This window comes from Cheilinus undulatus, linkage group 22 (genome assembly GCF_018320785.1).
Source record: "Cheilinus undulatus linkage group 22, ASM1832078v1, whole genome shotgun sequence".
NCBI lineage: Eukaryota > Metazoa > Chordata > Actinopteri > Labriformes > Labridae > Cheilinus > Cheilinus undulatus.
This window is the reverse complement of record NC_054886.1, coordinates 33762050-33788995: the sequence shown is the minus strand read 5'-3', so window position 1 is coordinate 33788995 and position 26946 is coordinate 33762050. Positions and strand designations below refer to the sequence as shown.

The 26946-nt window shown below is 39.6% G+C and overlaps 1 protein-coding gene across 1 annotated transcript; it reads left to right on the top strand.

Annotated features, from left to right (window-relative positions):
* Positions 1-901: 901 nt before the first annotated feature.
* trim2b (tripartite motif containing 2b) lies at positions 902-25801 on the top strand. The gene is made up of 14 exons (XM_041779573.1): positions 902-1035; positions 11792-12573; positions 15964-16112; positions 18327-18507; positions 18607-18866; positions 18954-19092; positions 19172-19357; positions 19457-19652; positions 19744-19847; positions 19963-20130; positions 20258-20426; positions 23167-23237; positions 23324-23464; positions 23551-25801. Exons 2-14 carry the CDS (start codon positions 12475-12477, stop codon positions 23701-23703), a joined length of 2016 nt encoding a protein of 671 aa, XP_041635507.1. The 5' UTR covers positions 902-1035; positions 11792-12474; the 3' UTR covers positions 23704-25801.
* Positions 25802-26946: the final 1145 nt, after the last annotated feature.

Genomic DNA, 26946 nt, shown 5'->3' with positions numbered 1-26946 from the left:
CTGAAAATACAAAACACGATATAATTATAACAATTAAAATGACAAGAGGAAGACACAGAAGAATAAGAGGTCCAATTCCAAAAAAGTTAGGGCGCTGTGTAAACTGCAACGATCGTCAAACCTTATAAATCCATGTTTCATTCACAGTAGAACATAAACGACATATCAGATGTTGAAAGTGAAACATTTTACCATTTCATGAAAATATGAGCTCATTCTGACCTTAATGGCAGCAACACATCTCAAAAAAGCAGGGACATAGCCATGTTTACTATTGTTTGGCATCCTTTCTTCTTTTCATAACAGTCTGTAAATATTTAGTTGTAATTTTGATTGATCTGACCACAGAACAGTTTCTGTTTTATAGAGCTGAGTATGAATATTTTAATGAAATTTAAAAAATGTCTCAATCTTAGCAACTGATATGTTATTTATGTTCTGTTGTGAATAAAATGTGGGTTTATGAGATTTGAAAATCATTGCATTCTGTTGTCCAACTTTCTGTGTCCCAACTTTTTTGGAAAATGCATAGTATTAGGTTGGTTATTTGGGTGTATGTGCATCTTGAAAATCAATCAAATGTCTCTGTGTTTTCATTCACTCCTGTAAATTAAACGATGAGAGTTTATATAAGGGAGAGCTGGGGGCGAGAGACACTATGATAAACAGGGAGAGAGAGAGAGAGCGAAGCGTACTCCCACTCTATCATGTCACTGACAGACCAGTGAACCAATCAGCTTCCTCCTTTTCTCCATCCTCTGGCTCCTTATTGGTCAATCCTGCTGCTTCCACTCTCTCTATCTCTCTTCTCTCCCTCCTCCCCCTCCTCCCCTCCCCTTCTCCCCCGCTCTCCTCAGTCTGGTGCTGCTGCTGCTGCAAGCTGCTGGTGTTGCCGTGACGATGATATCCTCCCCCTCCCACTCACTCACACAGAGAGCAGAGAGGAGAGGGAGCAGCAAACAAGACGCTATCATGACGCCGTGGCTTCAGGCTGGAAAACAGACGCACTCTCAGTGATGGCCTGAGGAAAACATGGTGAGTGCTGGGTTTGTGTTTTTAGGTGTGGGGGGTTAGAGGGTGGGGAGGGGTGGACAGATGGGGGATGGATGGATGGATGGATGGAGGAATGCTGGAGATGACAGCAGCATCTGTAGCATCAGAGAGAGAGAGGGATGAGGGTGGAGGGAGAGGAGGGATGGCGAGAACGAGGATGGACAGATCGTAGGAAGAAGGGTGGAGGATGACAGAACGCCACCTCAGCTGTAGAGCAAATACAAGTGTATCATCAGGCCTGCATGTACTGGACGTTAGCATCCTAAGAGCTAACAGGAACATCAGGTACGTCACTTTTGTGAACAGAAATTGGGTGTTCCACTCTGCTTTTACGGACACAGATTAATAAAATACAAGCAAACAGGGACCTGCTAAACACCCTAGTAACCAAGCCTTTTTATTAAGTTCATAATTCAGCTGGAAATCCAGTTAAATTGAGGACAAAGTGACAAAAAATGACCAGAAAAAGATGCAAATAAAGACGTGGCATAAATGGAAGCACTGGTCGATGCTGGTGACATCGGCCCTGGATTTGGCCTTGTCTCGTCGAAGTATTCCATCGTCTAAAATTACCACAAAATGGTTTGAGATAACAAAAAACTCAAATTGGGATGAATGACAAAAGTAAGAGGATAAACCTGCACCAAGATAAAAATGAAAAGGTCCAAAAATACCAAAAAACGGGGGGGGGGGGGGGGGAAAAAAAAAAAAAATACCAAAAATAAGAAAAGGTGCCTGAAGGACGTGAAAAGCAACATGGAAAAGAAAGAAAAAGGAATAAATGAAAATAAAAAATAAAAAGTCACCAAAGAGACAGCTGAAAACTATAAAGAAATAGATCAACAACAAAAAAACAGCAAATGGCAACAACCAGACGGCAAACAGTCACAAAGAGACACAACACAAACAGACAGAACATGGCAACAAACAGGTAGCAAACAGCCACAAAGAGACACAAACAAACAGAACATGGCAACAAACAGACAGCAAACAGCCACAAAGAGACACAACACAAACAGACAGAACATGGCAACAAACAGACAGCAAACAGCCAAAAAGAGACACAACACAAACAGACAGAACACGGCAACAAACAGACAGCAAACAGCCACAAAGAGACACAACACAAACAGACAGAACATGGCAACAAACAGACAGCAAACAGCCACAAAGAGACACAACACAAACAGACAGAACATGGCAACAAACACACAGCAAACAGCCACAAAGAGACACAACACAAACAGACAGGAGATGGCAACAAACACACAGCAAACAGCCACAAAGAGACACAACACAAACAAACAGAACATGGCAACAAACAGACAGCGAACAGCCACAAAGTGACACAACACAAACAGACAGAACATGGCAACAAACAGACAGCGAACAGCCACAAAGTGACACAACACAAACGGACAGAACATGGCAACAAACAGACAGCAAACAGCCACAAAGAGACACAACACAAACAGAGAGAACACAGCAACAAACAGACAGCAAACAGCCACAAAGAGACACAACACAAACAGAACACGGCAACAAACAGACAGCAAACAGCCACAAAGAGACACAACACAAACAGACAGTACACGGCAACAAACAGACAGCAAACAGCCACAAAGAGACACAAAACAAAATGGCAACTGCAACGAGAAACAAACACACTAAATCCCAACAAAGAAACAACAATCAATCACTTCGAAACATTTTACCATGCCCAAGAAGATGTTGAAGAGACAAAATAGCAGAAAAGAGACACAAACAACCAGAGACCTGTTCTGCAGAAGCTCATTTCATGAAGTTCATGCAGTTTTAGTGCAACCCCTGAGTCTCTTAACCACGAAATGAGGGAAACAAGGGATGACAAATGGATGAAAACAACTGACGAGAGACAAATGAACACTGACACAAGAAATAACCACAAAGAAACAAACCACCCAAAGATAAGACAATGAGAAAAGGAAATGATGTATGACAGTAACACAACAGAAACAGACAATGCCAACCAACCTTCTTCAGGGATACAAATTTACTACAGCAGGACAGGAACTGACCAAGAACTCTGCACTGTGCTCAAGTATGTTTGACCCCCAAAGTCCAGTTTTTTTTGGTCAGTGTGAGTGTTCTGTACCAATGTTCAAGCAAGGTACACTCGGCCTTGGCATGGATGGAAGAGGGGGGCTTCCACACCACAGATTGCTTATGCACATGCATGAGCACAGTAACACAACATGGACAGGACATAGAGTCAAAGATAACTGATGTTCTGCCTTACACAACAGAGAAATCCAGAAGTATTAGATGGCTTTATCTGACCAATAAAGGTAAAGGTGCTCAGGCCCTCTTGGGTCAGTAGAAATGTGAGTGCACACAAGAAGGGGACTGGGGGGGGGGGGCAACCGTGCTTCCGCATGGCACGAGGCAAGTGGGCAAAGTGCAAGTGCACCCTGAAAGACTCACAGGAGACAATGAAAGGAAAAAAGGACAGAAAAGAGCACCAAATTAACCACAAAATCAACAAAGACACACAATACCACCCCAGAGGCTCGAACTAACCTTATAGTAACAAAACAAACACAGGGAACCAAGAAACTGAACCTCCACAAAGAGATGCTAAACCTACGAAATAAACAAGTCAAAGGTAAAAGTATCAAAACCACAAAAGCATGTGAAAGAACATTGAGACAATAGACTCGATAATGATTGCACAAACATTTTCTTCTTGTAATCCTGTGGAAAAACTAGCCATACCAGTGAATGATAAAAAAACAAAATGAGGGAGATATCGAGTAAGAGAGAGAGACCTGCAGAAGGAATAACAGAGACACAGTGACCGTGAGTTTCCCGTGGGAATACTTTCTATGTAGAGACGTGGATCAGGTTACCGTGTGAAGACAGCACACATCAGCTGTTTTTGTTCTGCTGACGTCACAGAGATAGATCTACTGACCCCCAACTCTTCAGAAAGCTTGTTTTTAATCTTGCGGACAATGCTGCCTGAGCCCATGGACTTTACAAAACTGAAACTACGTTTAGTGAGTAAAATCTGAAGAAGATGACCTGGAGTTTGGCCAGGTGAGCCAGAATGATGTAAGTAGGTTTCTGACTAAATCAGTGTGTTAGGTCTAGTCCACATGTAAGTGGACATTTTTGAAAACAGGTTTTTCAAATTCGCTGTCACTGAGTCATATTTTTTATTAATATTAAGTTCCCCAAATTTCTTCAAACAATCCCCAAATGTTAAGTGAATTTCTGAGTTTCTGTACCCATGAAATATGCCAGTAAATTTTGGCTGAGACTCCAATGTGGCATTGAACTTTGAGAACCTGTCTTTGTTTACCCCCTCATGTGCCCCCACCTTGTTTTATTTGTAAGTTTGTTTGTTAAATTTTTTCTGTCTTTTTTGATGTTTCTATACAATTATCATGTTAAATCTTGCATTTTTGAAAAAGTAAAGTATAAATTAAACAAACAAAAAAGTTTCAATCAAAACTTTACTAAACTGAACCTAAACCCTAAATATTCAATCTAAAAAATTTCCCTCAAAATTCCAAATAAATTCCTGAAATCTTTCAAGCAAGTTCCCCAAGATTTTACTACAAATCTTCCCTGAAATTTCTTTCTTATGAGTCATAAATACGATCTGCATAATTCCATGAAAATGATGGAAAATTCCCCCAAGCATCCAAAGAAATTTACATGAAAAATCTTGAAAAGTTTTAAAAAGACCACCTCACCCAAAAACAACCAACAAAACTGCAAATAAGTTCCAAATTTCAATGAAAGTACCAAAAGATTTGAAAGCAAATCCCTCCCAAACTAGAATAAAATTCCTAAAAATTGCAAATACATTCCCAAAATGTCCAAGAAAATGTAAAAACCCTAATTTTCCCCAAAACTCCTGAAGAAATAGTCTAGAATATATAAACATATTCCCCCAAAATTCACAAAATCAAAACTTAAAAAAAAAACCTCCATGCATTTCTCCAAAATAACCTGACAAATTACCTTAAATTTTAATTTTTTTGTTTTTGTTTTTTAGAGGCCTTTGTCGTGCCTTTATTAGCAGGGGGAGACATACGGGAAATGATGCCACAGGCCGGATTCGAACCCCGGCCACTCGCGTACACATTGCTTGCCTTTACTACTTCACTACCGGTGCGCCCTCAAGCAACTTACTTGAACTTCAGTGGACATGTATGATTACGACAACATCTTAATAGCATAAATCATGACTAGGCCTCGTGGTCGCCTCCCTGTGAGGGTCTTCCAGGCAAGTCCGACTGGGAGGAGACCCCAGGGAGGACCCAGAACTCACTGGAAGGATTATATATCTTATCTGGTCTGGGAAATGCCTCAGAATCCCTTAGGATTGTCTGGTATGACTTACTTTGCCTGCTGCCACCATGACCTGTACCTTGATGAGTGGAAGAAAATGAATGGATAAATCATTTCAATGATGTGCATGCAGGGTCTTAGGATGCTAATGGCAAAACTAAAGTAGAAAAACTAGCCTACATCATCTTTAGAAAAATATTAAAATTGATAAAAACTGCAAAATTCAAGGCCTTAAGGTCTTGAATTCAATGCTTTTTAATGCCAAACTGATTTATCAACTTTTGATACTTTCACCCTGGTAGAACGTGAAGACAGCATAAAGGTCAGACACACAGCAGTGGCAGTGAAGCTCCAGTATTTACACATAAAAACATGAGTGAATGGAACCCTAACCCTAACCCTAACCCTTGTCCTGATGGAGAGAAAGAAAGAGTTCATTTGTCTCTCCATTAGTGACAGTTACAGAGAGTCACCGTCGTCATCAGGCCCAGACACACACCAACATAACACACACCACTGTAACACACACCCTGCACACAGAGCCTCACTGTCGCCCCATAATCCTCTGCTGCGTTTTACTGCAGGGAATCCTTGAATGAAAGTGTGGGGGTGTAACATGTTTATGTTTCTGTACACTTCACATATGCTGGCCTAAATAAATAGACTGTTTATTAGCAGTGTTCGGATAAAGCAGCAAATATGAGGAAACCAGTGAAAGTACAGTCAGCGTATGTCTAGACAGACATGAAATATGTATTTGTCTGTGTAAGACGACTTTGATATCAGGAAGGTCGTAGCTTCTGAACAGAATTTTTGGCGGGGGGGAGGTGTTAAAATAGGATTATGTTCAAAGATCACAGGCTACTCATATCCATAATCCCTCCCTTTTATAAATTATTCATGAGAATATCCAGTTCATACTTTACACACAGATGTGCTAAGAATGCAGAGACTGGGACGTGAAACCAGACAAGAAAACAAAACAAAGAAAACAAGTACGACGAAAATATATAATTAAAAATATATTTATTAAATGCAGTAGTTGAGAGGAGAACTATTGAAATTTACTAAGTCTGATTTTGATGTCATTTCTGACACTCAGAAGATATAAAGATTTGTGAAAAAAAAAACCCCCACAAAGAACTAGAAGTTCTCTGGCAAGTAAAACCAAGTCTTGGCCTTCTTCGTGACATTTTGCTAAAAAAAAAAAAAAATCAGAGCATACATTTAAAACTGATAAAATACGATAAAAGGCAAGAACTGGGCAAGTTTATAGAAGTATGAATAACACTTAGTTTTAAAAATCTAGATTGCAATTAATCTCAGGAAAACTGTGATTAATCAAACCCTTTTAATCCCATTTCTTTTTTTTTCTTTTTTGCAAATAAAACTGCTTTTTTGTGTCAATTTGTATTTTCGTGCTGTCCTAGATAAAGGGTAACTGACTTCCTGTTTGGATCCGGACCTGCTTTTCTGAGTAGATCAGGGATTATAACATGAAATTAACGGAAAACGGAACTAGCCATGGATTGAAAAAGAAATAAGGGAACACTGAAAAGGTAAATTTTTGATAACCTCTGACCTTTGCTCTGAGCTGTCTGTGAGCTCTAAAGAGAAATGACACATGAAGAAGCAGTGGTGAACTTATTTTTACATCACTGTGGCTACAAAGAGATGCTGACATGGCTTAACCAAGAAGAAATAATGATGCATAAAATTAATCTAAAAAAAATAAATAAATAAATAAATAAATAATAATAATAATAATAATAATGATAATAATATCAAAATAATAATTATTATAATAGAAACAATAAAAATACGAATGATAATATATTAGTAATAATAATAATAATAATAATAATAATAATAATAATAATAATAAAATAGTCATATAATGATAATATAATTAAAATAATGATAATAATAATTAAAATAATGATAATAATAAAATAATGATAATGATAATAGTAATAAAATATAATAATAACAATAGTTATAAAAATAATATAATAATGATAATGATAATGATACACTAGTTGTGAATTTTATTTTATCAGGATATAAGCTTAACAGCCCTAGTTTTTTCCAGTCAATTTGATGAAGAATATTGTTGCACGTTTATCCAAAAATCTGCACTGTGCCCAAGCACATTTGACCCTTGATGTCTCGGCTTTTTGTCTTGTTTGAGTGCAATGTCCCATGCTCAAGCACGGGATTATTCCCTGGCCCTATTGACCAAACAGGTGAGCTTTAACATGTGCACAAGCACAGATGCACAAAATGGACCCGTAGTTTAATAGTGCAACTGGATGCAATGCTTTGCAAAACGGAGAAAACTATGAATTTGTTGGAGGTCTGTAGGCATCCTTGTGGCGTACAATCATGAGGATATATCCATGTCTAGACCTGGTTAGGCCTGGACCAGAGTGAGTGCAGTCTGGACTGGAGAAGGGGGCGGGATTGTTTCAGAATGACGTGGAGAAACTGGTCCCTGTAGTTATTGTACATTGTAAAAACTGTGTTGTTTTAACTCTATTCTGAGTGTAATGGCCTTCAGTGTTAATCCATCCAGCTCTGCAGAGAGTCAAGTAATCTAAGGTCAACCCAATGCCTTTCAAATCATGGGATATGAAGTCAGTTTTCCCATGATGCCCTTGGGCAGAGTGTTTATAAGTGTTTTGAGGCATTTGGATGTTGCCTGTTGCATTCTTTTGCTCTTGTTGTATCGTTCCATGGTGAAGAGCGTTTCTCCATACACAGGCAGTAATCTAGAAAAGCCTTGATGTCTACATAGATGCCCTTCTGATTATCTCTTGTGGTCGTTTTTCCCCTCATTCTGCTCATCAGACTTGAATTTCATGGAAATACACAAAGAGGCATTCACAAGTACTCGTAGTGCTTAACGCCTTTGATTTGGTAGCATGCCACCAGTAAACAGGGTCACATTTTTAAGAGCAACACCGACAGTTCAGTGCTTTAGCTGCAAAACATGGTGCACATGATGTTTTATGCTAATGAATGAAATAGTTGCAGGTATCTAATACTGTAGGGACATTGTAGTCTTTCTGAGCTTTCCCTGAACAAAATGTCCCCTTCGTTTTTTATAATATATTATATTTAGAGGACTATATTAGCCTTTTCTATTAGCCCACTGTACAACAGGAAGTAACCACATCTGAATAAGTAGATTAGACAATGCAGCAGGGAATTTGTGTGAGTGTTTTGGCATCCTGTAGGTCACATGTCCCGGGACAGTAGACTCTGTGACACCAGAAGCAAAAGGTCAAAGGCACGATGAATGGTGCTCTGATTATTTCTGCTCTGTGAAGAACACAGGCTGTTAAATTTAGGATTTTAGGATTAAAGGGACCATGACTGCTTCACTTTTTTGTTGTACCTCCCACTGCCCCCCCACCCCACCCCAAGGCAGTCTGTAACCATAGCAACCACTGCCTCACTCCTCTCTCTCTCTCTCGTTTGCTCTTTCCATCACTTTGAAGACATTTCTGTGACCTACATTGCTGCTGTTAGCGCTTTATTACAGTCTTCTCTGCTGGTCCTACCTGCTGCACAGCCCCCCCCCCAACTGTGGATCGTACCATCTGCTGTTTGTCTTGTTGAAACGTTCCCTGCTACGGAGCAAACCATCTGGAGGTTTATCAGGGGTTTGCAGTGATCTGATGTGCCACCTGGAGGGAACATATGTGCATTCCTATAGAAGGGAAGCCAGCCTGTTTGTGTTTGGGTGCAGAGTTGGCTCCAGGTCTCAGGAAGATCACAGTACGGACTAAAACCAGTAAAGATGAAATATTAACCTAAACCCTGACATGTTCTCTACTCTCTACATTCTGATAACTCAGGGAATCACCTTTCATACACATTACTGTTTGAATTTGCTTTTAATGCAACTTTTTAGTGGGATAATAAACACTGAATGATCTGACCATGTTTAACAAAGTTTGAATATGGGATTCGACCCTCTATACCTCATTTAGCTTGTTCTAATGTCAAAGATGTGTTGCATGAAATAGATTCTCAAACAGTGGCATCCATGCTTGCAGCTTTTAGCCCATTTTTGCCACCTTTATGTTGCTTTTTTGCCTGTTCTAGTCACTTTTAAGTTTTGTTTTGCTACTTTTGACCATTTTTGCCCCCTGAAACTCATTTTTTGTCACTTCTCACCCATTTTTGCCTGTCTCTGCCTGTTTTTCCTACTTTTTCTCACCATGTTTGCCCCTTTTCACCCATTTTTGCTACTTTTTTGCTGCTTTTTGTCCATTTTTGCCACTTTTGACCTGCTTTTTGTTATTTGCTATTTCCCCCCCTTTTGCCAATTTTTGCCACCTTTAAGCTACATTTTGCCATTAAATGCCACTTTTTCCCAAGTTTTGCCATCTTTTTACAGCTTTTCGGCCATTTTTTGCCACCTTTTGCCAGTTTTAGTCACTTTAAACCGATTTTTTGCTACTTTTGACCATTTTTGCCCCCTGTGACTGATTTTTCTTGTAACTTCTCACCCATTTTTGCCTGTCTGATGCTTGGGTAAGCAACTTCCTAGAAATGGTATGCCAGATTTTCAAAGCAACAACCAGCCTCCACACAACGCTTGTGGCGTAGAAAGATGGACCAATTTATTTTGAATCCATTCATAATTTATTAGTGAAACAGGCGTGCATTCATGGTTGAATTTTGAGCACAATACCCAGCAAGACTATTAACGCTTGAGCCCTCCTCGGGCATTTTTGGCCATTTTTCTCAACTTTTTTTTTTTTTTTTTTTTTTTTTTTAATTTGTGATCATTTTGTCCGTTTTACAGCTTGTGGCATGCATTTTTACAGGAACTTTACTTTCTAGTTAAATTTTTGAAATCCAGAATTTTTTACCCTTAAATGTCATTCACACTCTCTCAATGAATTTTGTACTTTCTGGACACCTTCGAGGCAAAAATGTACATGTACAAAAAACTGCTATTAAATCACCATACATCAATATTTTGTTCTACTTTTTTTCTCTTAAACAACTTCAGATCTGCTCAAAACTCCCAAACATTCAATAATTTTCAAGATTTTAACCCTTTAAATGCCAGTTTGATTATTTGAAATATTTTATTTTTTACTACAAAAACACAAAAAGTGAATTATTTTCCATAGAATTAATAGTGGAAAGAACATTTGGTAGTTTTGAGCAAGTCTTAAGCTGTAAAAGAGATTTATGATAAAAAAGTTTGAAAAAATATTGATGTATGGTGATTTAATAGCAGTTTTTTGTATGTGTACATTTTTGCTTCGAAGGTGTCCAGAGGGTACAAAATTCATTGAGAGAACGTGAATGACATCTAAGAATAAAAAAATTCTGGATTTCAAAAATTTAATGAGAAAGAAAAGTTCCTGCAAAAATTCATGCCACAAGCTGTAAAACAGACAAAATGATCACAAATCAAACTAACTTGAGTAGTCTGTCTAGTTAGTCTGTTTTAAGGCTATATAATGTGCCGTTTGTATAACATATAAACATGTCTAAAGTGCCCTCATAAACATGCCAAACTTAGCGCCCTCTTCAGTGGCGAGAACGCGCTGTATGTGCCCTTTTTTTCTTTTTGCCCCTGCTTTTGAAAAAGTCTGTGCACACCACTGAACTTGATTATCTCAAAACATTTGATTTTTTCCCCCTAAAATTTAGCCTTTGGTGCTAATAAAATAATGGTTTCCTTTTTTATATTTAATGTTTGTTCTAATGCACCATTATGTTTCTAATCATGGTTTTTAAATAATCAATGCCCGTCTAATTTTGATCTCATGTTAATGGCATGACTTGGCAACTTTATTTCTGTGAGTCGTGAAGGTCACATTGGGATCAAACACTACTCCAAGATTTGTCCGGCAGACATGGACATAAGACATAATAATGAGTGGGTTGGTTCTGAGACTGATGCACAAACTAAAAGAATATGCATCAGTTAGAAATGGGCATTAAATTCTGGGAGCTGGAACATCAAACTCATGTAGGCCCTTAATGGAGCCAGTGCGCCTTCATTGTCCCATCTGGGATAACCTCTGAGTGTTATTACTGAGTAGGCTGGTAAATTAAAGACAGGCTCCAATGCCCTCTAATTATTGATTAGCCAGATCTATTCCCAGCATGTAAAAACCACAAATGCCATTGATTGTTTTAATCTGTGGCCAAGAACAGACATGTAAACAAACTGCCAGCCTTATCTATGAATCCTCAAATAAATCACCAATGCTGTCATACTTTAGATTAATTCTGGTGTAGTCTTGGTGTTTGCCTGGCCTTAACTACTCCAAATCTCGTTTTTTATTCAACACTACTACTCAAAATTTAAAGAGTACCAATCTAGTGTTTGTCTCTTACCACATCATTCTCTTTTCCCCAGCATGTGGAGAATGGATGCCGCCATCAATTTAACCCCCTGGGAATAACGTCAATGCCAAGAACTGCTGCTTTTCCATAAATCAGATCTGAAGAGGATTGACATTTTTGTTCAAATCCCAACGCTGCTCTGGGAATATGCAGCAGTTGGAGGAAGGATATCTCAAAAGGGAAATATTTTGAACTCTGGATCTGCGGACCTTTTTTTTGACCCTTTATGAAGGTAATGGAATCACTTACATGAAGTCTTCAGAGGGTGATGATTGTACTCTAAAACATCAGAAAAACGAGACCTACATTTTGTTGTTCAGCACCCTTTCCAGTGTGGAGGATTCTTGCAGCAGGGGGGTGCACCCCTCAGATTTGACTCCAGGCTCTAGCTGAATGTATGAGCCCTCCCACTAAATGCAGAAATCGTACATTCTATTTTTCACAACAAAGAGCATGCCTCGCCTAAAATCCTACGGTTTCAAAGACTCGTCATACTCGTCATAAGGAGGTGGCATGTTTTTGCCTTCCTTATGAATTAATTATGGAATAAGGTGCACAAAAGGAGAGATTATAAAAGCAGAAAATCTCAGCGGAAGAAGGGGACACTGTACTCGAACACCCAGCCCCCTCCCCTGGCTGCACTGTGGAATAAGGGGTGTGTTCGGAGGTTCACCCCCACCAGGCTGCCGCTCGCAGATGGAGGCCCACCAACACTCCCCAGATAGCAGCAGTGAGGAGTGCACCGTCCTGGAGGCTCCGCCCGGCAAAAATGCCTGCCCTCAACATGCAGGGAAGGTAGGAAGCATGCAAACAACAGGCACATCGATCTGTTTCTGTTACCCTCTGCAAAACATGGTTATGCTGTTTTAACAGAAAGATTCTCAAAGGTGATATGCTTGATTATTTCTTGGCTGTGTGAAATAACTTCCTGTCTCAACATGCCTGGCAACCTCACTGTGACAACAGTTTCCATGACATCCAGCACCCTGCCCTAAACCCTCATCTACTAATCCTTTATTTCTGCAGACATCCACTAAAACTGCCACGAAGAAAGCCTGACATTATTCTAGCCTTGCCATGATACAGTGGACCACACAACACCAGAGTATTACTGCTCCAATCGGTGATTTGACAGGGCACAGAAAAATTTAGGAAGCAAGCACATGGCCTGCAAAACAAGAAGTGTAGTATCTAGTGTGACATGTAGCACGTGTACCTATTATAGGCTTATGCATACATATCCATGGACTTATTTTTTGAAGTAGTAGCCAATTACTGAAGGTTTACACTGGGGCTGAAAAATCTATCACTGCTTTAGCAATGTGCACATGCACAGTCGTCACATCCCAGGATTTGGAATGCTAATCACATGACCGGAAGTACATCACGCTGCCAGTTCTGTTGTTTTAAATGAATCAAAACTGAAAGTTACGCACAATTAGACAAAGAAGCCCTTGCTGAAAAACAAGATTTTACGAATTGTCTCTGTAGTACAAGTACCAGGGGACGCTCCTGCTGTCACAGATACACCAGCATGATGCTCGAGGCAGACTGTTATCAGAAGCACCTCATTCCTGATACATTTGTGTTTCTATATTTAAATATATACATCCATGTATGGTTTGCTGATGGCACAGACAGCAGTTCTTCAGGTTAAAACTCTATATGTAGTATGCCGCTGTATTTGTGAGCTCAACATCCTAAACTAAATGGACTAAGAGTTAAACTCCCGGGCTGTTATGAAATGTTAGAAATGGTTGATGACATTTAAAGAAAAAATATGTAGAATTTCTGCACTGAAATATTTATTTTAACCGGAAACGAGGCCATTCTTTTTTCTTCCATTTTATTAAATTGAAGTGTAACAGTATCTCAGATATTTTTAAGAGTTTCCAAAGACAGAGTAATTATTGATTTTTTGTAATTTCAGCAGGACTTGTCTTGTCATGGATGCTGCCATAGGTTGAAAGTTCAATCACCACAACTCAACTCTGTACCAAGGAAACCCCCTACAAGTTTAACTTTGCATGGCAGATGGATACGCCCATTTTCGTGTTTCTCACTGGCAAATCCATGCAAAGCTCCCATCTGAATCGTTTGGGCCCGGTTAGAAAGTGACAGGACCAATCAGCGTAAAGAGGCAGTACTTTCAGGCACAGCGGAGTCGTGACGTAAGCAAGCACCAACAAGAGGCCGGTGCAATTATGGCGAAAGAGATTAGCGTGGATGCTGCTAAAGCGCCAGTTTTATCAGAACTTCATGATATTTCTTCGATAAAAGAAGAACAAAGAACAGCAGTGAGTTGTTTCCTTTCAAAAATGACAAAAGTCGTGTACTGACATGTCTACAGTCGCCGTGGTTTGTGTTATGCAGATCTCTATGGAGTTTAATCCTTGGTAGCGGCTACGTCACGTTTTGTGAGAGGGACCTGGATGCATCGCACTCCACTCCGGAAGTCAGATGAGCACCGCCATATCTCGTCTTCTAATACCGGAAGTCACTTAAAACTGAACGTCTTCTTTGTTGTTTTCTTCACCATATTCATACAGTAGACAAGGACTGTGCAAGTTTTCAGAATTAAAAGCTCAAACGACGAGATAACATGGATTTTAATGAATCATTTAAAAAAATGATTCATATAAAAATAACTGAGACTGAAAAATTTAGTATATATAAATAAGTTGTAAATTATTTTATGACTTACAAAGCTGATGTCCGGCCTTGCCAGTCTCCTGTCGCATATTATGTCTGTGCTCAGTGGTACGTGAATTTGGATCATAAATCAAATTTATTAAAATTAATGTAACTTTATCGCTGTGCTTGTTAACAAGAAAACTCACAAATTTTCGTCTACTCATATTTCCTTATGTGGCGGACTTGCCTCTATTAACATGGCGGTGACACACCGAGAAAACAACGAAGAAGACGTTCAGTTCAAGTGACTTCCGGTTTTAGGAGACGAGATATGGCGGCGATTTTCCAACCTCTGGTGTGAAGCGGAGGTCCCCGGATGCATCCAGGTACTCTTCTGTTTTGTTGCTCTGATTGGCCCATAAAGATGCAAGAGTACTTTGATGCAGACAAGATGGCGGACATACATCCAATCCATACCAGAAGTCTCAACCAGAAGTCCGTACGTCTAAGGTTAGGCTTAGGCATTAAAACCCGAGTGGTTAGGTTCAGGGTAAGCCAGTGGGGAAGGTGATATATTTGAGATCCAGCACCAAGGGTTAGACTTAGGTGCAAAAAAGACTGACAAACACTGGCAGCTGAGTCCAACACGAAGGAGGAAAACTTCCGCTTGGGACTTCTGGCATGGATTGGATGTGTAGTGACACCCATGTCAGCCATCTTGACTGCAGTTGGGTCCCTCTCTAAAGATGTGACAGACAGAACGTTCATCCAATCACCCTCTGCGTTTTTTTTCAAAGCCTCTGCCCTTTCCCAAACACTGTCTATGAGAGGTTTTCCAGATGTCAGGATGCCATAAGTTTGGATTTCCATGTTTTGCATTCCAGCAACATAACATCACTGCTCAGCTCCACCCACCTCAGAAGCCTCCTTCTCAATACTACTCCCTTTTTTTAATTGAGCTCTTAGTCCTAAGATGTGCATATGCTCTGGAGTTGCATCCTGGGAAGTGCACTGTTAGGTGCATTTCTCCCTAATTGTGAAAAATGTATGAATGAAGTCAAAAGACCAGTTTTCTGTTTACGCTTTATGAAGTGACAGAATTTTACAAGTTGTTTCCTCCAAGCTGTTTAGTTCAGTTCAGCACGGTTCGGTCCCAAAAATCCGACCTGTACTGTCCTACTTTTTTTGCACCGTTCTATAATGGTACCAGTCTTACCTATCCGTCCCAAAAAGGTAGAGCTATGTTTTCAAGTTTATTTGTAAAGTTAAGTGTTACAGCTGTTAGGGTCCGACAAAGTGTGTGATAATCAAAGCTAAAAATGACTTGAAGATCCAAATTTAAAAAAATGTAGTTGTAATTTCCCTTTTTTATTTAAAAAATAAAACCTAATATTTATTGCAGAAATAGAATATTGCATTGTAAGTTTTTCCAGTATCATTCAGCTTTTGGTCCCAGATACACAAAATAACCTTACACATAAAACCCATTGATCTGAATCTGTTGCAACCTCTGCTTCCTCACTGGCACACCTTTCGTCCTTTCACCTGTAGGTGGCAGACCTGTACTGTTCAGCCTGTGAGTGTGCGCTGTGTGAGGACTGTGTGTCAGACCATGGAGAGCACCCTAAGGTTCCCCTCAGCGAGGCCCTGGAGCGGCACCGAAGCAGCCTGCAGGAGAGTCTGGGGAAAGTCCAGAGCAGGTAAACCTAGTTTTTAGCCACGTTGTGTTTGATAGATTTGTTTAAAGATTTAAGAAAGACTCTGGAAGTTCTGGCCTATCAGTGGGTGGCAGAGCTGTTAAAAGTGTGTGTGTGTGTTGGGGGGGGGGGGATGACTATGAACCATGATCCATGCTTTTTAATGAACTCAGGTTTCTGTTAAGAAAAGTGCTTTTTGTTGGTGTCTCAAAATCTGGGTTATTTACATGCTTTTCTCTGGCTTCAATGATGACATGCCATTTTCTCAACATCTCTATGAAACAACCTAAAATGTACATGTGATCATGTGAAAATGGATTTTGTATCAGATAAATACTTCTATCAATTTCATAGCAGTAGTTGAACTTTTTCAGAATTAAAGGGGTCCTATGGATGTCAATACCTCACAGCAAACTGAATGAAAGGGAGATGCTGACATCTGGTGGAGAGCTGTGGAAATGTTTGGTGTTGTCTGGTACAAGCCTATGCGGAGCTGAGGTAAAGTGTAGGGCTGTAGTCAACCAAAGAAAAACTTAGTCGACTAAAATCGCACTAGATCATCAATTCATCGATTGGTCGTGGGACGGACAAAAAATAAACAAAAACAAAAACAAAAAAACCTTCATGTTATTTCTACATCAAACTTGTCACTGACAGTGTAGTCAGTGCATCTAGGTGGTAATTAAAATTCAAAATAAACCCAAAATGAAGTAAATTAAGTGAATTACATTTGAATAGTTATATTCGTAGTTTTGTTTTTTTTTTTTTTTTTTTGTAAATTATATTTTGTAACAGTAGATCAGTGGTTCTCAACAAGTCTAGGTGTGCCTAGGGGATCTGGCTGGACCCCTAAAAAACCCAGAGAATGGACCCTCCCCAGTTGTGATTTATTGATGAGTCTGTGTGTTGATCAGTAGCATTGGTGCTAGCATCCTGGCTAACAGTTACCTCATTTGGTAAGTTATTATTGAGTTGAAATTGGTGTTGAAATTATCATTATTCATGCTACTTTTAACCAAGTTAACCAGATTTTCTAACCAATTTTGCCACTAATTTTGTCAACTTGCTGCTTTTTTACAATTGAGCAACTTTTTAAAAATATTTTTGACCCATTTTTTGCAACTTTTTGCCACTTTTTACCCAGTTTTGCTGCCTTTTTGATGGTTTTTGCCTACTTTTGGTATTATTCAGACATTTCTTGCCAATTTTTCATCACTTTTTACCACATTTTAGCAACTTTAACCATTTTTTGCCACTCTCCAGCTAATTTACACTCACTTTGCCGTTGTTTGGCCACTTTTTGCGTAATTTTGCCCATTTTTAATCATTTTTAAGCCATTTTAAACCACCTTTTTACAACATTTAACCCCTTTGTCCACTTGAAACCCATTTTTGCCACCTTTTTGACCCTTTCAACATGTTTGGCCACTATTAACCAATTTTTTTGGCCCCTTATGCCAATTATTAACCATTTTTGACTTTGTCTTGCCACTTTTTACCCAATTTTGCCATGTTTTATCATCACTTTAACCATTTTTTGCCACCTGTAGCCCACTTTTGCCACCCCCAGTTGTCTGGGCCTCAGAAACCTCTCCCCTTTATCCCCCTTATGGGCCACCTTGACTGTTACAGTATTAAAAAGTCTATTTTGTATTGATATCAATATGGTGTGCCTTGAGATTTTGGCTTAACCTTAGGTGTGCTTTGGGCGAAAAAAGTTTGAAAACCACTGCACTAGATAACTGAAAAAATAAAAACACTTGACGTCCCCCTTCTCACCCCTGCAAAAAATGGATGCTTCTAATTAAAATAGCACGTGCGATTGTTTGACCAATTGGATCTCGGTCGAACATGAGGTCATCGACAAATTAATAGACCAATCGACTTGAGGCTGTCAGCCCTAGTAAAGTGGCCCCTTTTAGGCTCATCCAACAGAAAGCACCAGGTCAGGACCAGATTTAGAATAAAAATGATCCAAGACAGCAGCTTAACCAACCAGCCGAAGAGAAGGCAGATTTAATGAGCAGAAGAAAATGAAGTTGTTGGGTCATGATGGCTTGTACCTTCTAGAAAGCAAGTCACTAGCAAAAAACAGGGAAACACTGCTCTAATGCATAGTTTTTGGAGAAATTACAACATTGACTAAATTAAGAAGTTAATTTAAATGGATGAGACTTCACCTTATTTGAAATATTCCTCTTATATTTGTCCCTTCAGACTCCCTCAGATTTCAGACGCCCTGTCCTTTGTTAAGGAGATCCTCCAGCAGCTCACCAATCAGAGAGCTTCCATCGAGGAGGACATCCAGTCAAGTGTCGAGGATCTGCACAAGCAGCTGGATGTCCGAAAGAGTGTGCTGCTGATGGAGCTTGAGGTCACATATGGACTCAAACAGAAGGTAAACTTAGCTCTTTAAACCTGCCAGGGCTGGCTGTGAAAATCTGCAAAATTAAAACACGCAAAGCAAGGTCAAAAATACCCTCATCTTCATGTCTAGGTCCTCCAGGCCCAGGTGGATAGCCTTGCTCGGGGGGAAGGTGACATCATAGCCTCCTGTACCCAGGCAGAGGAGGCTCTGGCCGGGGAGGCTTGTGTGTCAAGCCTGCAGGTGGAGAGGGAGCTGCAAGAGAGGCTGCGGGAGCTGGCTGGCCTTGGGCTGCCATGTCAGCCAGAGGAGAACGACCAGCTGGATCTGATCATGGAAACAGACGGGCTAAGGAAGTCTGTACACAACTTAGGAACCATCGTTACAACAAGGTTGGACACTATATCAGCGCGCAAAATTTTTAAACCTGTGGTTTAAGGCTAAGATTTGAACGGCACCATCCTCCTGTTTTTTTGCAGCGCTGTTGCAAGCCAGAGTGAAGCCATGGGCGCAGGCCTGGAGCAGTGCATTGTGGGACATCCTGCCTCTGTTACCATTGTGACTAGAGATAAGAGTGGGGGAGCCTGCAAGAGCGGCAATGCAATCCTGTCAGCAGAGGTTTGTGTTGCATTGACAGTCATCTAAAACATAAAAAAAGACACAAAAATGACTGAATATAACTCCTGTGTTTATAAAGGTGTTCACCCCTGATGGAAGCATAGTGGACGGAGAAATGGTGGACCACAAGAATGGAACTTATGAGTTTGTTTACACAGTGCCAAAGGAAGGTAACTTCTCACTGGCTCTTCGTCTGTATGACCAGCACATTAAAGGAAGTCCCTTTAAACTGACAGTCAGCAAGGCCTCAGAGGTAGAAGTCGAGGTGAGTAAGTGAGTGGGGGACTTTTGGAGCTTTGTCTTAACTCAATCGTACATTTCTAGTTGCAATTAATGCATTTTTTCATCTCTTTATGTCCATCAGGTGTCTCCTTCAACCACCACTGCAACAAACTCAGCTGCCTACGCGACTCCATCCACGGGTTCCTCTGAGGGGGCGAAAAGACGAGGGAAGTCCCCTGGCCAGAAGAAGAAGGGCTCCAAGAGGGCAAGCAGTGCCCTGGGAACCCCACGGCGCAAGACCCAGAACCCCATTGAGGATGACCTTATTTTTAGGATTGGTAATGCTCGTCATGCAAATGTTAATTCAGTTTCCAAAGCTAATAAATACTACAAATCTGAGGAATGCTTGATTTTTCCTGTTCCATTCAGGAACAAAGGGAAGGAATAAAGGAGAGTTCACCAACCTTCAAGGAGTAGCTGCCTCCTCCACTGGCAAGATACTGATCGCTGACAGCAACAATCAGTGTGTTCAGGTAGAGGCGTTTGCTCCCAGATCAGTTTCTCTGAAAGACTGTCTGACGGCTGACTTGGTTGGAAACTCATGTTGGTAAGTCTATTAAGGTTCCTGCACTTGTCTCCCAACCACAGATTTTTGCCAATGAAGGGGAATTCAAGAGTCGCTTTGGCGTGCGTGGACGATCACCAGGGCAATTGCAGCGTCCCACGGGGGTAGCCGTGCACCCCAGTGGGGACATCATCATTGCTGACTATGACAACAAATGGGTTAGCATCTTCTCCTGTGAAGGAAAGTTCAAGGTAGGCACACTGTGGCTGTTTAGGGGTCAAGGAAACAAATGAATTGTATTGCACAGATTTTGATGACATTATAAATCTGCTAAGCATGGGTACTTTCTTCTCAATGATTCATTGTGACTTCCAACAGGCAAAGCTCGGCTCTGGTAGACTTATGGGGCCTAAAGGAGTCTCTGTGGATCAGAATGGACATGTGATTGTGGTTGACAACAAGGCATGCACAGTCTTCATCTTCCAGCTGACTGGCAAGCTCATCAACAAGTTTGGAAGTCGAGGCAACGGGGACAAACAGTTTGCAGGTAGGTGTTCTATGAATAAGACTGTTTAGCAGTTACCTTAGAAAGAAACTGAAAAACTAGGGAATACATTCTACTCTCGAGTTTTTTCAAACAAAGTTAAGGTACCATTTAAAGTGTAAAGAAGGTGATCAGTGCAAGTGTACGATGAGGTTTTAATTAAGAAAGTTATTTACATGATAGATCAACCCTTTCTGTTAATTTGAAAGTAGTCATGGTATTTGGGGTGCACTCACACTAGACAATCTGAATTGTGCCCAAGCACTCTTGAGCCTCACTTTGTTTGGCTAGTGTGAGTATTGTGGCCCATGAGGGGGGATAAAGGGGAGAGCTCTCTGGGGCCCACCCAAATTGGGGGCTCACTGTACAGTTCAGCCGTGAAAACCATGTCAATTTATTATTTTGACCTGAATAATAACCACTCTTCAAAGCAAAAAAACAAACAAACAAACAGACAAAAAAGAACGGAAAATAAAATAAAATAAACATAATAAAATAAACATAATAAAATAAACATAATAAAATAAAAAAAAAGATAAAATTAAAATAAAGTAAGATATATAAAAATAAAATGTAATAAAATAGAATAAAACTATAAATTAAAAAAAAAAGATAGTATAAAATAAAATAATATAAAACAAAATAAATAAAATATAAATTAATAGAAAATAAAATATAAGATAAAATAACAAAATAAAAATAAATAGAATAGAAATATAAAATCAAATTAAATTAAATTAAATAATATATAATAAAATAAAATGAATTTAAATATAAAATAAAACAATATAAAAAAAAAATAAAACAGTAGTGGTAGAATACTCTATAACCTTTTTAAAAATGTAAACCCCTTTTCCTAAAACAGAATTAAAATGGAATAAAATGGGCAAAAAATGTGGAAAGGTGATTCGATTTTTAAGTAGCAAAATAGGTTAGGTTAGCGACAACAAAAAATAAGTGAAAGGTGGCAACAAACGGGTCAAATTTGGCAAAAACCATCAGAAAAAAAATGTGTTAAGTGGCAAAAATCTTCATATCAAACAGTGAAAATGGTTGTAAAAAGTGGTGAAAATGTAAAAGTAGTGGCAAAAATAAGTAATTGAAGGCAGCAATAGTTGGGAAAGGGCAAACATTGTTTGAAAGTGGCAAATGAGCAGAAAAAGTGACAGAAAGGGTTTAACCTCCTGAGACCTGAGCTTTTGTTTGGAATGCAATCTTATTTTCTCCCACTAGTTTGGGATCATTTGGATCTCATACGTATAAAAGCTCAGCCTTTGACTATTTTGTAAAGTTTACAATAAAAAAAAAAACACCCACAAATTGCTTTAAATAATCGTCTAATCATCTTTTCAGTGAACTTTTATCATAAAGCCTACATTTTAATAAAGATCCCCACTAAATTCTATTTACATTCCTGAAAAATTCTCAAAGTAAATTCCCCAAAATGTACAAATAAATTCCCCAATATTCCATGAAAAATGGTGGAAAATTCCCCCAAATATGCCAAAAAAAAAAATCCATGAAATTTCAAAGGATACCCTACGTCTCAATTCACAATCAAATTCCCAAAATTAAATAAGAAATGTCCCAAGTTTCCACGAGCATACCTTAATATTTTGAATGAAAGTTTCCCCAAATACGTTAAATAAAATTTTCCAAAAAATACAAATACATTTCTTAAATTAACACAAAATGACTGGGAATTCAAAAAACAATCCCCCAACACTGAAAAAAATAATCCCATATTTTTCATGCAAATATTCAACATTTTCAACACAAAAACACTTCCAATGAAGCTCTAAAAAATGTGCAAAAATCTCCCAAATTTTCCATGAATATTCAGTAAACTTTTCAAGATATATTCCCAACATTATCCATGCAAATTCCTCAAAACTTGATAGCAAATTCACCCAGTACTTCAAATGACTAACTTGAACTTCAGTGGACAGTACAGACATGTCCTGAAAAATTGTAAGAGTAGAAATTACTACTATGTTGTTGGAAAACCAGGATGTAATGTCCTCATATGTGCATGCAGGGTCTTAGGAGGTTAAAAGAGGAAAAAATGGTTCAACAGTTCTAGAAACATCCAGAAAAGGTGGTGAAAGGGACTGAAAAGTGGCAAAAATCAGTAAAAAGAGGGAAAAAAATAGTTTAAAATATAGAAGAAAGTTGTTTGAAGTGGCAAATATGGGCAAATTTTGAGCAACACTTATGAAAAGCGGCAAAAAAAAGTGCTAAGAACAGGTAGAAATAGTGTTTAGAAGTAGTTATACAGTGGCACAAATAAATAATTCTAACATCAGGGCCCAATAATGGCTTGACACTTTTTAGGCGCCAAAATGAGGTAATTGTTAGCCAGGATGCTATCTGATCCAGCACACCTACATTGATAACATCAACAAATCACAACTGGGGAGGGTCCATTCTCTGGGTTTATAAGGGGTCCAGCCAAATCTGTGGTCAGGCCTGTCAGGCTTGGTACCCTTTCTCTGCCCTGGCACAGATATAATTGCTTGTGCAGTTGGGTAAACAGTGTGCACAAGGTTGGGTCAAGCATGCTATGGGGCAACTGGGCCTAGTGTGAGTGTAGCCTTAGTTTACACCTCTTACAACAGTTTAAAGACCAACAGTAGGCACTGCAATCATTTCAGATGGAGCTGACAGTAAGATTTGGAAGGTTTTTTCCTCAAGCACAGACAGTACCATCTGTTCTTGATGTTTTTGCATTCTTTTCCTGAAGGTCCACACTTTGCAGCAGTGAACAAGAACAATGAGATCATCATCACTGACTTCCATAACCACTCTGTCAAGGTAAGGCCATACTTGTCTTTGTTTTCCTCACTCATGAACCTGAAAACGAGGAATTTGCCTGAGTTTGGTGTTTCTTTGTTGGTCAGGTGTTCACCACTGAAGGAGAGCTGCTGTTAAAGTTTGGATCCAATGGTGAGGGGAATGGCCAGTTCAATGCTCCCACTGGTGTGGCGGTGGACAACAATGGGAACATCATTGTCGCTGACTGGGGCAACAGCAGAATACAGGTACAGCTGTTCTAAGAATTACTCGTTGGGTTTTTGGAAGTTTATGTATTCGGAAACCCATTTTCTATCTCTGCACACGTTTGCAGGTGTTTGATGGCAATGGCTCCTTCCTGTCCTACATCAACACATCAGCAGACCCTCTATATGGACCCCAAGGTCTGGCTCTGACCTCAGATGGACACGTTGTGGTGGCTGACTCTGGGAACCACTGCTTCAAAGTCTACCGCTACCTACAATGATGGAGGCTGGAATGGAGGTATGAAGACAATGCAGGAGAGATGGACAGGGGCAGCAGGTGTTGGAATGGAGCGATAAAGTGCATGACATCCAATTCTAGGAATTATTGCATGAAACTATTGCAGCGTGTAACCAAGGAGGAAGGGAAGGGTAGAAAAGAGGAGGCAACAAGGAAGAAGGACCAGCCACAATGACACCAAAATTAAAATAAAATCAGGTTTGACAGATTTGATTATTCTGAAATAGTACGATCTAACAATTGCACTGGATAGCAGAGAGAAGTGGGGGAAAGACTGACCTCTGAAATGCATCACATTAAAACCTATAGAGGATAAGGACTGGGGGAAACTCAACAATTGTGCACCTAAGGGACCGCTGCCTTCATGCAAATTTGACAATTATTGCAGAAATGGACAGAAGACTGATGCAATGCTGGAGTAAGACCAGTTATGCAACAAGTTATTCAAGATGTCAAATCCTAGAAGTCCCGTGTTCCAAGTTTGGCTCAAGTAGAGAAACAGACTAGTAGAATAAAAAAAAAAAAAAGCTTTAAAAGGGATGAGCAAGTATGGCTGCAGAAGAGGAGCACCAAAACGTCTCTGGAAACAACAGTTTTCCTAAAACCAGAATGAAGGGAATAATGGAAAAAGGGATTGAGAATGGTGAAGGGCACAGATGAATATGAAGTTTTGAAGAGGATGAAATGGAAGATTTGAGTTTGCTCTGCCTTCTTATTGTATGTATATGACATAGCTAGGGCTAACAGTGGTTTGTTTCTTTGTTTGACATTATTTGTAACCCCAGGTCTATATCCAAGATCCCAGCAATGACTTTTGCACCATAGATTACAGAGAGCTTGGTGAAATATGCTCAGAAGGAACACTCAATTTGAATCTAGCCAAGGAGCATAACCCTGTGCTTGGTAAGGAAACCTTTAAATATGTCACAAGGAAGGACATAAAATTTTGTCAGGCAAAGATGTGAGCCACTTTTAGCCTGTTGTACATTGTTTGTATATTTGGACTGTCTGAAAATGGAATGTTAATTTTGTTATTTTGCCATTTGCTAGTATTCTTTACAAGTCTTAGGCAATAGATTCATTATGAGAAATGACTGCCTGTCTCTGATTATTGTATGACTAAACCATTTGGTTGGTTCACAAAGTGGCTTTGATGAGCAGCATTGTTTACTTAGGGTCCATGTCCACCAATGCATTTTTTTGTGCTGGCAGCACCTGATTCCTACACAAAACCAATGTAGTTCAGCACTTTCAGCAGCCGCACTGAGGCACCCTCGCACCCTGATCATTTCTTCAGGTTTAGATTTGTGCATAGGTCCAAGAGGCTTGTTGTAGGTCTTATGATGACGCATATGCAGACAAGAAATCATGTATGCTGTGTGGGGGCTGCATATTTTAGGGAAAACAAAAAACCCCAGAAATGTTCAATTGCCCGAAAGGGGCGATGTGACAAAATAATGATATTAATCTATGAATGTATTCAGAATCAATGTGTGGTCATCCTTGTGAAGTTTGGTTTGATTGACAAACCCACTAAAACATTAAGCAGCATAAGTCAACATACGAAAATTAAAATTTTAGACAGTTAAAGATATAAATCATAGTCATAATAATGACTAGAAAAGCACTCGGAGAGCGCAGACCTCCACCATTAGCCCTATCTCCCAATAGTGAAGAGTCCTTTAAAAAATTCCTGGATCCGTCCCCATGTACCCCCCACCATGGCATTCGCTGATTACTCCCTCCACGGCGGGGTGGAAACACATGGAGGCAAAGCATTAGCTTCGCTACGGGTGCCAAGAGATGCACTGACAGTCTCACCCATGGTCTCACCGGATGACTGGAAGTCATGGCAGAGGGTGAATATTCCTCTATTCCTCCCAGCATTGTGAGTATTCTTACTACAATTCGCTGTCTTTCTCCCTGTTACGCTCCGACTTGTCTTCTCGACCAGGTGTACGTCTTTCAAATTCTATAAACTCCAAAACTTTGAATAGAAATACACCCACAAACGCTGCTGGGATTGAAGTTACTCATGTCCGCCATCTCCTGGTGTAAAGTGGTAACAGCGCAGACCTCCACCATTAGCCCTATCTCCCAATAGTTAAGAATCCTTTCAAAAGTTCCTGGATCCAGACGGCGATCTGGATCAGTCCCAGAATCGAATCAGTTCTTCCTTATGCCATTTCTGACAATTCCTGAAAATTTCATCAAAATCCGTCCATGACTTTTTGAGTTATGATGCTAACAAACTAACAAACACTGCCGATCACATAACCTCCTCAGCGGAGATAATAAAGACAGTTTAGAAGGCAGAAGGGGGTCCAACCCTGTCCAACCCAACTAGCAAGGTGTACCTAATAAAGTGGTTGGTGAGTGTATATTAACTATACAGATACATTTTAAAAAATGCCTTACCTTAGAAAGTGAAAGTGCTAACTTACATAACCATTAAAACTGAGGTCTTGGGTGCTGCCAGGGCAAAAAAGGGATTAGTGAGTGCTAAACCTTCTGTTTGGTTTGAGTGCTAATTTATTTTTCTTGACAAATCTGTCACAAGGAGAACAAAAAAGTATACAGATCTATCCTATATTTGTGAGAGTACCTTTGAAAATATTATGTCAGATGTTTAAATCAGTCACCAACATTGGAATCAGCAACATACAGTACCCGTTTCTGCTCCTTGTCTCTGCAGTTGAAGGCCATAGAAGGACAATCTAGAACGGGTTGAATTATTCCTCAACATTGCCAACGATCTAGAGTCCTTTAAGAATCCATGTGTTCTGTAATCACCCATGAAACAACGCCTCCATGTTCTAGAAGCATGCCTCTGTGTGACGTGAACATGCCATCAAACATATCACCGTGGATTTCAAACGTAAGCTCTTATCTTAGTTTTCCTTAACAGAAAGGGCGCCAGGTCCAGCCTCACTGATATTTTCGCTTCCGTTTTTCTTCAAGTACTCCTAGTTAGTTTCTTATTTGGGCCACTTAATTTTTATTTGACCGTCTTAGTTATAGTAACAAAACTTCCAAAGATGATCTTGGGCTCAAACTGAAGCTCAAAAACGTGTTCAGTTTTGTTGCCATAAATCAGAGAGTAATACCATAAAGTGTTTAAAACAATCATGTTTGATGAGATTTCGTTCAGCAGATGCTATTTTTGAAGTTTTTTTTATGAGTTTGAGGATGATAACTGAAAGTTTAATGACAGGAAGCACCATTC